At 48.7% G+C, this 14,631-nt stretch overlaps 1 protein-coding gene across 3 annotated transcripts in view; it reads right to left on the bottom strand.

Moving 5' to 3' along the window:
- Positions 1 to 1,568: 1,568 nt before the first annotated feature.
- FRMD6 (FERM domain containing 6) overlaps positions 1,569 to 14,631 on the bottom strand; it is a 60,175-nt gene continuing 47,112 nt past the window's right edge. For all 3 annotated transcript variants that reach the window (XM_038756318.1, XM_038756316.1, XM_038756317.1), the window contains exons 10-14: positions 13,151 to 13,325; positions 11,956 to 12,270; positions 9,877 to 10,008; positions 9,349 to 9,440; positions 1,569 to 4,361 (exon numbers count right to left, since the gene is read on the bottom strand). In XM_038756318.1, coding sequence (XP_038612246.1) covers positions 4,077 to 4,361; positions 9,349 to 9,440; positions 9,877 to 10,008; positions 11,956 to 12,270; positions 13,151 to 13,325 — 999 coding nt within the window. In that variant the 3' untranslated portion in view covers positions 1,569 to 4,076. The remainder of the gene's footprint in view (positions 4,362 to 9,348; positions 9,441 to 9,876; positions 10,009 to 11,955; positions 12,271 to 13,150; positions 13,326 to 14,631) is intronic.

Raw genomic sequence — 14,631 nt, forward strand, 5'->3', positions numbered from 1 at the left:
CCATCTTACCTCCTTCCCTTCCCCACTGCACCTGCATATATGTATATATGTTTGTACAGATTTATTACTCTATTTATCTTACTTGTACATATCTATTCTATTTAATTTTGTTAATATGTTTGGTTTTGTTCTCTGTCTCCCCCTTCTAGACTGTGAGCCCGCTGTTGGGTAGGGACCGTCTCTATGTGTTGCCAACTTGGACTTCCCAAGTGCTTAGTACAGTGCTCTGCACACAGTAAGCGCTCAATACGATTGATTGATTGATTGGTCCCGGCGAGGGATCCAGAAGCCGCACACCAAATCCCAGAGTGGCAGAATCCTGGCAAGAAAAGGGTGTTTTCGGAACAGATGCTTCCCCACTAGGCCTTCCAGCCTTGATTGCCCCAGGGGACCCCGGCTGGGGAGCCGACAATTGGGAAGCATCGTGGCCTAGTGGCTAGAGCCCAGGCTTGGGAGCCAGAGGACCCGAGTTCTAATCCCGGCTCTGCCCTTTGCCCGCTGTGTGACCTGGGCAAGTCACTTCACTTCTCTCTGCCTCAGTTACCTCATATACCCCAGGACTTAATACAGTGCCCGGCACATAGTAAACACTTACCATCAACTTCCTTCCTGTCCTCCTCTCCATCCCCCCCATCTTACCTCCTTCCCTTCCCCACAGCACCTGTATATATGTTTGTACATATTTATTACTCTATTTATTTTACTGGTACATATCTATTCTATTTATTTTATTTTGTTAGGATGTTTGGTTTTGTTCTCTGTCTCCCCCTTTTAGTCTGTGAGCCCACTGCTGGGTAGGGACTGTCTCTATATGTTGCCAATTTGTACTTCCCAAGCGCTTAGTACAGTGCTCTGCACCTAGTAAGCGCTCAATAAATACGATTGATGATGATGATCACAGTTATTACAACAAATGGACCAACACCAACCGTGCGCTGAGCACTGACCTAAGCACCGTGGGAGACCAAGCCCGCTCAGGCCGAGCCTACCTTCGAGGCGATTCCGAGCGATAAAGCGTTTTAAAGCAGTGCGATCCAGTGCCACGTCAGCAACCGGGAGCTGACGGGGTGAGAAGTGGTGTGGCTCAGTGGGAAAAGCCCGGGCTTTGGAGTCAGAGGTCATGGGTTCGAATCCCGGCTCCGCCACATGTCGGCTGTGTGACCTTGGGCAAGTCACTTCACTTCTCTGAGCCTCAGGGACCTCATCTGCAAAATGGGGATGAAGACTGTGAGCCCCATGTGGGACAACCTGATCACCTTGTATCCCCCCCAGCGCTTAGAACAGTGCTTTGCACACAGTAAGCGCTCAATAAATACGACAATGAATGAATGAATGATATTTTCCTGATGGCCAAGAAGGGTTTTACTGAAAATACGTACTACAACCCTGATTCGACTCGCGTACCGTCTCTGACTTGACTTGGCTGTTAAAAATACTACGGTAGGCGCCCGAGGTCGTCGCGGAGTTTGCTTTGCAAGCCCCAGTATTTTCCAGAGTCATCTGGTAAGAGATCAGATGGGAAGGCAACGTTCCCCACCGCTCCAGGAAGGCCGCGAACAGAAACCAAATGCCAACAAACGTTAACTTTATTGTCATTTTGAACCGTACCATCAAAGGCACCCGACAAACTCTGTTACAAAATAATTCAGCTATGCTTTTTTTTACACACTCTTTCGTTATCCCGATATGATGATCCTTTCACAGAAAGGATGACTTGCAGTTTGTGCAGGCGTAAAGCTCACTGTTGCAAATGTATTAGTGTAGATGCAAAAAAAAGGCAACAAATCCGTATAATGACCAGCCGGGGATATGTGTCAGATGCAGCATAAATAACAGTTGAATATGTTTTGTACAATTTTCAAATACAAAAGTATAGAATACTAGGTTGCTTTTTTTTTTTTTTTAACAGGACATCACTCGGTTCAACAGTGCTGTTTACGAGAACTTTAAGCGGGTCGGATCAGAAAGCGGCACGCTTTCTTTGATGTGGGCCGGGCTGCAAACGCACCTGACGCTCAGACGGCCGGAGAAGCCGAATTGGAAATCTGGTGAGTCCAGCCCACGACACGGCTGAGAGGAACCACCCGAAGAAGGGCGATCGGGGTCCAATTCTAGAGCGATGGCCCGTTCCAATCACTGCTTGAATAATTTACCACTTAATTCCACCTTGCCCTTCTATCGAACAACGCCGCCCACCCCCGTCCCCCCACCCCGGGAATTAACGGGATTTTAATTCCCCACCTAATGTCACGGGGCTTTCCCAATTTTAGTTCTGTCACGTTTCTTTCCTTAAGCCACCTAGAATAAAGAAAACAGATGGTAACCTCTCCATATTGCACGCCGCCACTTGGGGATAAACCCCAAGGCCTCTAGATGCCCTTGTCCGATCTGATACCTGAAACTTGGGTTCGACGAAGCGTTTGGCAGCAGGAAAAGATAGTCCGATTTTGGAGCAGTTTTTCCTTCTTCGATTCAAAAAATGAGCCTCAGACGTACGCATTACGTATACACATACTGATGTACGTGTGTGGGTCCCTGGGCCCCCGACCTTGAAGGGACAGCAGTGCTGGAAACTTTAGGGCTGGCCATCTGTTCCGTAATACTGACTCCCTTCGACTGGAAACACTGATTGAGTTTTGCTGAGCCTAAGAGTCCGTCCTTTAGTTCCCCCCAACCAAGTTTTATACAAAAATAGCACTCTTCTTCTTTAGAAAATAATATAGTTAAGAAAACCTGCCGGATAGAAAAAGGATGGTATATCAAAATACGGGCGTAGGATACTAGGGTAATCGATTAAAAATACTTTCTAAAAAAGGCATTGTGCTGGGAGTTCTGCAGCTTCGGTGATGTTGTCAGAGCATGCTGGAGCGATGACCTCACTCCACTGGCTTGCTTTGATTTCGTTATGACAGCTACATAGCGGGTTCGGTCGAGACCTGCACCTGTTCTATTGACCAGAATAACATTCTCCAGGCGTCAGCTCTATTTAAAGAGAAAAATACGTCACGATTCACGGAAGGTCATCGTCTAGATGGGGGCGGCCGTCGGAAAACAGCCATGCTGACAGTGTCCCCCTGTCTCCGTGCTGCCCCACACCTTCGGACGTTAGTGCCTGGGAAGATGATTGTCTGTATGTGTCATTAAACAGAGGAGGCAGGGTCTACAAAAATATGTAGGGAAACCAAAATAAGAAGGGTCAGTAAGCTCGTACATGTATAAACATACACAGCTCTCTATATATTTATACATGTATCATAGATGCATACAGTTAAGGTACTTTGGTTGAGCAAACATTATTGCTACATCAAAATGACGTCTCGCTGTTCAACTGAAGAAGCACCGCAATAGCCCCCGCGCTTTTCTTCAGTTTTCCCCGTTCCGCTGAACCGAAGGGTGTGTTGTAAACGTCACAAGAGGAAAGGTCTGATGATCGCCGAAGGGCAAGGATCACGGGGCCTGTCCGCGGACGGCAACTGGCTTCCCGGGGCATTTAAACATGCATAGTTTTCTCGTTATTGCTGTCTTCTCGATACTGGCATTTACGACACGGATCTTTGGCTTGCCAGGACGGTCCTGGTCGTTCCTTGCCTACGCCGAGTTAGCAGAAGCCGCAGAGCTGCGATGGATAAATCGAGAGTCAATGGCATCTTCACTGGGGGCGCGGAGGGGGGAGGGAATCTCTCTGTCTTTCTCGAGGCAGCTGTAGGAACGACAAAAATGTCTAAAGACCGTCTTTTTCAGGGGGATAAACGAAGGAATCAGGCTGCGTGACGACGAACGGAAACAAAGTCGATATTCTCCGTGGAGTCTCTGTGGAGGAGAGGCAGTTTCTTTTGGTTCACTCTCAGGAACTCGGGTCCTACTGCGCTGCCTCTGTACCGACTCTACCGCGGTAGAAGCCAGACTTAAAGTGCGATGGTTTGTTTCCCGGGCCTGGACTCCCACTTAAAATCGGTATAATGTTAAAAACGGGCCGGGTGGGGAAAACAGGAGGAGGTGCGGAAGAGGAAGCAGGCCTCGGCGGTCTCTCTCACCCGGGGAAGCCGCCCCGTCCGTCCCCCTCGGCCGGCGTCGACTTAGACGACAAACTCCGGGACCTCGTCGTGGGTCAGATCCAGAGAGAAGTATTTGCTGGTTCTTTTGACGGGGAAAGCGTCTTGGATGTTGATGCACTGCTGAGCCAGGCAGCTGTTGCAATAGAGGCCCTCCTCGTCGAGCTCGTGGCCGCACCCGAACGTGAAGCTCTGAGCGGTGTCCTGACACAGGCCCGCCAGCCTCAGGAAGTCCTTCTGGTTGACCCGGATGTCATCGAGGCTCAGGCTGTGGCGGTCAGTGGAGGTCTTCGACTTGCGACATATCGTCTGCAACAACAAACGCAGATGGTGACGCCGGGGGCGAGCCCGCCGGAATTGGCGGGAGGCCAGCGAGAGGCGTGAGGTGGGTGGTCCTCATAACCGCGGCATTTGTTAAGCGCGTACTCTGCGCCGGGCGCTGTACTAAGCGCTGGGGGGCGGGGGGAGGGAAGCACAAGCAAATCAGGTTGGACACAGACCCTGTCCCCCGTGGGGCTCACAGTCAATCAATCAATCGTATTGAGCGCTTACTGTGTGCAGAGCACTGGACTGAACGCTTGGGAAGTACAAGCTGGCAACATAGAGAGACGGTCCCTACCCAACAGTGGGCTCACAGTCTAGAAGGGGGAGACGGAGAACAAAACCAAACGTACTAACAAAATAAAATAAATAGAATAAATAAATAAATAAATAAATAGAATAGAATAGAATAGAATAAAATAAATAGTCTTCATCTCCACCTTACGGATGAACTAACTGAAGCACGGAGAAGTGACTTGCCCAAAGCAGACAAGTGGCAGAGCTGGGATTAGAACCCATGACCTCCTGACTCCTGGGCCCCGGCTTTATCCACTAGGCCACGCTGCTAATGTACAGTGCCTGGCACGTAAGTGCTTAACGAATACCATAAAAAATAAAAATAAGAAAATCAAATACTATACTAAGTGCTTGGGAGAGTACGGACAACAGTTCAAGGCTTACGTTCCCTGCCCTCAGGGGGCTTAGAATTTAATAATTTTAATTTAATTTAAATTAAATTTAATTTTAGACTGTGAGCCCACTGTTGGGTAGGGACTGTATATGTTGCCAACTTGTACTTCCCAAGAGCTTAGTACAGGGCTCTGCACGCAGTAAGCACTCAATAAATACGATTGATGATGATGAATAAAGGAAGACTCTAGACTGTCAGCTCGTCGTGTGCCGGGAACGTGTCTATCAACTCTGCGGTACTGTATTCTCCCAGGCGCTTAATACAGTGCTCTGCAGACAGTAAGCACTCAATAAGTATGATTGGTCGATTGAACATAAACATAAATTAATTACAGATGCAAAAGTTACTTCCAGAACGCCAGTGGTAAATTCCAGCAAGTTCGGCTTTCCTGAGTAACTAGAAGCCGGCGAGGCATGAAAATTCTTAGAAATTCTGCTAATGCAGAAAGAGAGGCTGGGTGGCTATAGCCTAGCCTGTGTTTTGTGTGTGTGTGTGGCTGTATTGGTGATTTTATCTAACATCCGATCCCCTTTGAATCAGCTCAGGATTCAGCAGAGATGAAGTGACTTGCCAACGATAGTCTGAGGACAAGAAATTAGAAAATACATTCAAAGGATGTGCACAGTCACCAATTCCACTGTTTGACGGTCCTCTCTTTCTCAGCTCTAACAGAGGATTGAAAATCCACACTGTTAAAATCGTTAAAACATCCAGAGTTGGCTGACGGCCTACTGAGTGGTATGCCCTCCATTCTGCGTTCCTTTCCTCCTAATTCGGTACCCAAATCTCTGTTCATTTTCCCCATTTGTCACAGCAACCTATATCGCTATTGTTATTATTGTTGTTATTCTGATCTTTCACAAACCATCCTTCAGGATTTCAGATGTATTCGGTGTTTTGGTTTTTTTTTTTAGCAAAATCATCCTTAATTCTGTAGCCTCTGCTTGTATTTCTGCCGTAGTTGCTCTAAGTTCTTGTAGTTCTTACACGAGCACATATAAATATTTGTGCTTTCTTTAAACCTATTCAAAAAACCCTCCTTGCGACAGATCTTCCACAACAAACTCTCCCAAAGATCTCCTTCAATGAGAACGATCCCCTGATCTTGACCCTTTTCTGATGCAGAAGATGACAGCATTATAGAATAATCACCTCATAGGCTTTGTACCCCTACCCCGATGCTAAGCAATTCATAAGTACTTAATAAATGCTATAATCATGAATACTTTAATCTGTGCCCTAAGTCGATTTTAATAACATGTATGATTGTGGGTGGTGTTCCTGGTTTGAATAATGCCTAAGGGGATTCATTCAAAATCTTTCAGGGGCAATAAGTAGGAAAAATGGAATTCTCAATTCTGCTTTTCTGTCAGTGGTTTGATGGCATGTTCCTTGCAGAATATTTAAATTGACTCCCATGAACATCTGTACACTTGTGACAAGCCGAATGACCTAGAGTTTTTCCAAATCTACTGTTAGAATCGTTTTAGACAACTTCCAGCTTTTGATGAGTTCTATAAAATGGTGAGGTCATTCTTCCCGTAGTTTAAGGGCTTCCCTTTTCACTCTTCCACCAGGATTTCATCTAATTGCCTTCAGGATCTGGCCCAATCTAGACTGTGAGCCCGTTGGGCGGTAGGGACTGCCTCTATTTGTTGCTGAACTGTACTTTCCAAGTGCATGGTACAGTGCTCTGCACACGGTAAGCGTTCAATAAATACGACTGAATGAATGAATCATTTTCCATTTTCCCTCCCAGCCTCGACATGGCAAATCCCACTTTTGCAATCCCATCGGAAATACCATTTTAAACACAGGTGCCTGGTCCTTTCCCCAAATTTTGTACTGAAACATATCCCGGCCAGACAACTGGTATACTCTCACTCCACTTCAGTCCTGTTAGTTGAGCTTCTTTTCCTATCTGTCCATAAATGCAACTGGCCTCGACTGTTTCAATGACATTTCTTTATTCATCCTCCTTGCACTTTATCCCTCTAACTGCTCTCCTTATCTTTTCTCCTCGGGACTGCCTAGTCTTCCAGAATTATTAATTCTCCCCTTCTTGGCTACCACAAATTAGATTCCTCTTCTGGATCATTCATCTTTGTTCTCCTCAATTTCTTAATGCTCCAGTAAACAACCTCTGTCCTTCTAGTCGCTTCTAGTCGCCTTCCTGTTCTACTCTTATCTCTGATAACACTCTTAAATAATCTTCACTCACATATACATGTTCCCCCTTTCAGTTTTTTGTTTCAACTGCAGATCAGAATGGCTCAGTGTTGGCCTCAAAACTCGTTCTCCTGATGTAACTTATTGCTGTAATTCTTTCCTTGCTGCCGATTACGATGTGTGACTGGAGACATTTATGGTCGGAATGTACCTTGGGAATTGAATCTCCCATTCCGGATACCTCACGTATTCTGTGGGGGAACAGTAAAGAGTCCGGCAGTCCACAGGCAACCGAGGAATGAACCAGGGACACTGGTCCATTGAAGGGGAGGCCATTAAGGATCGACTGATTGACAGGCTTAAGCAGGAGACTGTCTGGCTTTTAGACTGTGAGCCCACCTTTTAGACTGTGAGCCCACTGTTGGGTAGGGACTGTCTCTATGTGTTGCCAATTTGTACTTCCCAAGCGCTTAGTACAGTGCTCTGCACATAGTAAGTGCTCAATAAATACGATTGATGATGATGATGATGATGAGAGAAATAACATGAGGTTGGGCTTTGTTGGCCAGAGAAATTAGAAAGTTACTGTACAATAGAAAGGAGGAGAGGGCCACTGAGGCAGCACTGGGACGATTTCAGGAAGACAGCTGTCTCGGGCACTGCATTATAGGAAATCATTCCCAGAACACTATGTCAAAGCTGCCATGTTTTTCGCTTAGCGTGGTATGCTCTGACAGACTGTTCTCCCTCTCTAGACTGTAAGCTCGTTGTGGGCAGGGAATATCATCAATCGCATTTATTGAGCGCTTACTGTGTGCAGAGTACTGTACTAAGCGCTTGGGAAGTACAAGTGGGCAGCATATAGAGACAGTCCCTACCCAACAGTGGGCTCACAGTCTAAAAGTTGTATGGTTATATTGTACTCTCCTCAGTTCTTAGTATAGTGCTCTGCACACAGTAAGCACTCTATAAATACAGATAACTTACTATCGCTGGGCATGTGCCAATTACTTTGCTTTAAAAGGCACCAGGGCAGAAAAAGGACAAGACAGTTGTCCACTGGGTCCGAGAACTGAAACCCTAGTACAGTCAGTTCTGTCCTCACATGCTCTGCACATAGTAAGCGCTCGATAAATACGATTGATGATGATGATGATGTGGCTTCACTGCCCGTTTTGGCGAGGACGCTACTGGGAATTAAGGAACGTTCTTCCAACAACCCCTGTCTACTTAACGTCAAACACAGTAGCCGGTGGGAAGACCCAGTAACGTGTGTAGCATCGATCGAGGTGCGGGTCCGACAGCGCGAGTATTTCTTATCATTAGTCAGAAATATACCCCCTGCGTTCTCGGAGAACTGAGAGATAAGATTTTGCTCCTCTTTTTTCTCAGTCATGAGGAATCGCTATGCTAGTGAAGTGCTTTCTGTAGTTTTTTTGTGGGTGCAGTGGGGGGGTTAATGGTACTTGCTAAGCTCTTACGATATGCCAGGCACTGTACCAAGTGCTGGGGTAGATATAAGCTAAGAAGTTCGGACAAAGTCCATGTCCCATGTGGGGCTCACAGGCTTAATGCCCATTTTACAGATCCCTGGGGTAGCTGAGGCACAGTAGTGAAGGGAGTGATTAGAACCTAGGTCCCGTGGTGTAGCCATGAGAAGCAGCGTGGCTTACTGCAAAGAGCCCGGGCTTGGGACTCAGAGGTCATGGGTTCTAATCCCGACTCCACCACTCATCAGCTGTGCGACTCTGGGCAAGTCACTTCACTTCTCTGGGCCTCAGTTACCTCATCTGGAAAATGGGGATTAAGGCTGTGAGCCCCACCGTGGGACAACCTGACAACCTTGTATCTACCCCAGCGCTTAGAACAGTGCTCGGCACATAGAAAGTGCTGAACAAATGCCATCATTTATTTAATTTTATTTCTTTACATTACAAACACGGATTACTTAGAATTTGCAGTACTTACTCAAAATACATTCTGAACAAACCCCAAATTCCCAAAGATGCAAAAACCTCAAAGCCATGCATTCCTAAGCCTCAAGGATTGAGGCATTTTGGCCTACGGCAAAGTCTCCCAGTCTGTTTCTTAGTCTTAAAGCCCCGGAACACTTACCTGGGGGAGGGAATCAGTGCTTTGGCCCCGCAGTTTGACCACCGTTTCCGAAGAGCTGGACGTGGAAGAACTGATTTCTTTTACAATTAAGCCTGAAGTAAAACACACAGAGAAGGGCAAGGTTTAAGCCTTCAAATCATTCAGCCTCCAACCAGCCACCTCTCCACCCACTAATTCTGTTGCACTTTTCCAAGTCTTTAGAGCAGTGCACAGCACGGTTTGCCAGATTTCCCCGGGGCGGTTTGTACATATTTATTACTCTATTTATTTTACTTGTACATATTTATTCTATTTATTTTATTTTGTTAATATGTTTTATTTTATCGTCTGTCTCCCCCTTCTAGACTGTGAGCCCGCGGTTGGGTAGGGACCGTCTCTATATGTTGCCAACTTGTACTTCCCAAGCGCTTAGTACAGTGCTCTGCACACAGTAAGCTCTCAATAAATACGATTGAATGAATGAATGGGAACTCAACACAGACACTCTGGCAGGACCAGGGTGGAGTTGGAGGTGGACTGTGCGTTTACCCGAGTGCCCGTTGAGCTTCCGTGACATCAGCATATCCTCGGTGATGTAGATGCACATGTCCGGGCTGACGTCCAAGGCCTCTTCGTTCAACTGCTCCAGGTCCCTGGGGTCGTCCACCAGCATTTCTATTTCTGACCCAGAAGAGGAAAAGGACCCATTTACTTGCATGGGAAAAGGCGCCATATTATTTCTACTTCAGAACAGATCCGCCCTCAAAGCCCTCTGGCAGAATTAAAACAAAATGAAAATGGGGGGCAGCTCTCACACGCACGAGGCAATGGATGCAGTTTGGAGATGACACGGGGAGATGACACTTCCCCAGGAGTAAAATGGACGTGTGGACCCTCCCTGGTGACTCCTCCAGGCATCTGGTTATCCTCTGCAGAATGGAGAAGCAGAGAAGCAGCGTGGCTCAGTGGAAAGAGCACGGGCTTTGGAGTCAGAGATCATGGGTTCAAATCCCGGCTCTGCCAACTGTCAGCTGTGTGACTTTGGGCAAGTCACTTCACTTCTCTGTGCCTCAGTTACCTCAGCTGTGAAATGGGGATTAAAACTGTGAGCCCCCTGTGGGACAACTTGATCACCTTGTAACCTCCCCCAGTGCTTAGAACAGTGCTTTGCACATAGTAAGCGCTTAACAAATGCCATCATCATCTGCCACTTCTGGCCTCTCTTGTTCTACCTCCATCCTGCCCTCCTTCAACTGCCCAACCTCTTGTTCACTCCCCCCCAACAGCTTTTCCAATTATTTCCTCATTTCTCTGCAGCTCCTGCACACTCTCCCTACTGTCCCCAGCCCTGTACCAGGACCCGGTGCCACAAAGAGGGTCGGTTTTGCAAAGCCAAGTCAACGAAAAGCCGAGGCCGAGGTGTCGTAAAGCTGAAAGAGGGTGTAAATTGAGAAGCGGCGTGGCCTCGTGGCCTCAGACAAGCAGAATGGCGCAGCGGATGGAGCATTTGGGAGTCAGAAGATCATAGGTTCTGATCACAGCTCCTCCACATGTCTGCTGTGTGACTTTGGGCAAGTCGTTTCCCTTCTCTGTGCCTCGGTTACCTCATCATAAAATGGGGATCGAGACGGTGAGCCCCATGGGAAGCAGCATGGCTCAGTGGCAAGAGCCCGGGCTTTGGAGTTCAAATCCCAGTTTCGCCAATTGTCAGCTGTGTGACTTTGGGCAAGTCACTTCACTTCTCTGGGCCTCAGTTCCCTCATCTGGAAAATGGGGATTAAGGTGAGCCCCCCGTGGGACAACCTGATCACCACTTGTAACCTCCCCCAGCGCTTAGAACAGTGCTTGGCATACAGTAAGTGCTTAATAAATGCCATCATTATTATTATTATAGGGACTGTGCTCAATCTGATTTGCTTGCATCCACCCCAGCGCTTAGTACAGTGCTTGGCACATACAAATACAAATTAATACAAATACAAATTGATATTAACAAATACAACAATTACTATTAGTAGTACTGGAGAGAGCCCGGGCTTGGGAGTCAGAGGACCTGGGTTCTAATTCTGGCTAGGCTACATGCCTGCTGTGTGACCTTGGACAAGTCACTTCACTTGCTCTGTGCCTCAGGAAGTTAGAGAAGCAGCATGGCTCAGTGGAAAAGAGCCTGGGCTTTGGAGTCAGAGGTTATGGGTTCAAATCCCGGCTCCGCCAGCTGCCAGCTGTGTCACTTTGGGCAAGTCACTTCACTTCTCTGGGCCTCAGTTCCCTCATCTGTAAAATGGGGATTAAGACAGTGAGCCCCCCGAGGGACAACCTGATCAGCTTGTAACCTCCCCTGCGCTTTGAACAGTGCTTTGCACATAGTAAGCGCTTAATAAATGCCATTATTATTATTGGGGATGAAGACTGTGAACCTCCTGTGGGACAGCGACTGTGTCCAACCCGATTAGCTTGGATCTACCCCAGGTGTGCTTAGTACAGCGCCCAGAACATAACAGTTGCCATATAAAAAAAATTGTCAAATTGTAATAATTTGTCCCAGATGGGCGGTGTGCCCTCCCTTCCCCTCGCCCCCCGGACGATCACTACCACCACGGCGCGGGCCGGGGAGCCGAGGCCGGTTACCGTCATCCTGGGAGTCCTCCTCCAGCCGGTCCTTGCCGCCGCTCTCCACGCCGGAGGTGTGCGAGCTTCCGCGGCTGGTCATGGAGCTGCAGGTTCTCAGCTTGCGGTGGCCGTCCGGGCCCGCCTCCCGCGGCTTGGGGTCCGCCTCGATGCCCGAGGTGTGAGAGCTGCCGTGGCTGGCGGTGGAGTGGCGAGACAGGCGCTTGTGCTTCACGCTGCCGGCGCTGCTCCCGCTGGCCCGGGATCGCTTCTCCAGCTGCTCCGTGTCCAGGTCCAGGGTGTCGCTGATGTACGATTCCCGGTACTGCTTCTTCTCTGAAAGTCCGGCATGGTCACCCGTCAGTCCGCCCGCCAGTCAATCTACCTCTCTACCGGCACTAGCCGAGAGGGCACCTCCTGGGCACGGGCACCCGGGAGTGGGCCACGGAAATAGATAAGCGTGCCCTCTGCCCTCGAGGACCTCCCGAAGGACCGAGGCAGGTTATTTGGCCAAATAAAGGATTCAGGATTTGAGGGAGCAATCCGCACTTGAAAAGAAGGCACGGTCGCCAGAGGCCCAGGCGGGGTGACTTGCCACGGCCGCAGAGCCGTGATTCCCTGATTCTCCCGATTCCCAGTCCCACGCTCTTTGCCCCGACGCCACCGCTTTTCCCTGGATGAGCCAGGCTTCCTCCCGAGACTGTATCAATCAATCAATCAATCAATCGTATTTATTGAGCGCTTACTATGTGCAGAGCACTGTACTAGGCGCTTGGGAAGTACAGATTGGCAATGCATAGAGACAGTCCCTACCCAACAGTGGGCTCACAGTCTGAAAGGGGGAGACAGGGAACAGAACCAAACATACCAACAAAATAAAATAAGTAGGATAGAAATGTACAAGTAAAATAAATAAATAAATAAAAATAAACAGAGTAATAAATATGTACAACCATATATACGGACTGTATGCTCTGTACGGGAAGGGGACGTGTCTGCTTATTATTCTATTGAACTCTCCCGTCTGTTTACCGTTCTGTCGCACCCTCCCGAGCACTCAGTACAGTGCCCCGCACACAGTAGGCGCTCACTAAACACGACTGACCGACTGGCATTCCCCCCGTCCATCTGGCAGACGAACAGGCCACGGCGCCCCGCCGCCGGGGACTCCCGGGTGAACCGACACGCTCGGGTAAGCAGCGGGCACGTGGCGTACCTTCGTTCTCTTCGAGCTTGCGGATGTGGCGCAGCACGGGCTGCAGGTTCATGTACAGGCGGTGACTGTTGCTCAGGAGCTGCAGGAGGTGTCTGGAACGCATGGGGCAGCCCGTGTAGTAGATGAGTTTCCTGGCCGACGGCAAACCGTCCGGCAAAATCTCAAATTTCTTCCCCTGCACGGATGTAAGCGCACAACCCGGATTCAGAGGGAGAGGCAGAGGGGGAGGCCCTGCTCTGGGGTCTCCGCAAGCCCTATTGGGCCCTGGGCCCTTCTAGACTGTGAGCCCACTGTTGGGTAGGGACTATCTCTATACGTTGCCAACTTGGACTTTCCAAGCGCTTAGTACAGTGCTCTGCACACAGTAAGCACTCAATAAATACGACTGATTGACTGATTGATTGATTGGGAACTCCCCTCGGCGGCGTCGACGCTGAAGCCCCCGATGGGAGGGAGGAGCTCGGCGAGAGAAGTCCCAAAGCCCCCAGTGAACATCCTCAGGCCCCAGAATGTGGGAGGGGAAGCCAACGAGCAGGAATTATAGGAACCAAGGGTTGGGGTAGGGGGAAAGGGTTGGACTGAAATTTCGGTCAGAAGGATGGGGGTTAGACACCCTGGTAAAACTTCCTCACAATGAGTAAGACTGGGAAATCTACTAAGAGACCAAGCCTAATGGTCCAAGGTCTAAAGTTTCTCCCTGGTCTTAAGTTAGGCGGGAGAAGAATGAACTTTCAGACAAACGGGAGCTCGTTGAGAGCATTACTTAAGCGTACCAACCTTTGGGAATAACTGTAGGCCTTGGGGGATTTTGGCTCGTTATTGTTAAAGACAGTTAGTCATCTGTCTGGGATTGTTTTGCCCTCACTCTTCTGCTGTTAAGTTTGGCTTCTTAAGGGTTTCTTTAGAAAGGAGGGAGGTGGTGCTCTCTCAATCTGTGGTCTGTTCCCCTCTACTGTGATATGTCTTAAGCACTTACTATGTCGTAGGCACTGTATTAAGCGCTGGGGTGGATACAAGTAGATCGGGTTGGACACGGTCCCTGTCCCACATGGGGCTCACAGAAGCTCCTCTAGACTGTAACCATTGACGGCAGGGAATGTGTCTGTTTACTGTGGCACCCTCTCAAGCGCTTAGTACAGTGTTCCGCACACAGTGAGCGCCCAATAAAGTCATCATCATCAATCGTATTTATTGAGTGCTTACTGTGTGCAGAGTCAACTGAATTGAATTAAAGTCAACTGAATTGAACTGAATGAATCCCCATTTTACAGACGAGAGAACTGAGGCACAGAGAAGTGAAGTGACTTGCCCAAGGTCACGCACCAGACACGTGGCGGAGCCGGGATTAAAAAGCGGGTCCTTTTGACTCCCAGGCACGGGCTCTATCCACTAGACCACACTGTGGGAGTCTCAGAGAGGGAGGCGGTGAGGACCACAGCCCCAGTAGACCACATCAACCCTTTCCTTTACCTATGGGGAGG

The sequence above is a fragment of the Tachyglossus aculeatus genome, chromosome 14 (assembly GCF_015852505.1).
Source record: "Tachyglossus aculeatus isolate mTacAcu1 chromosome 14, mTacAcu1.pri, whole genome shotgun sequence".
NCBI classification, from domain to species: domain Eukaryota; kingdom Metazoa; phylum Chordata; class Mammalia; order Monotremata; family Tachyglossidae; genus Tachyglossus; species Tachyglossus aculeatus.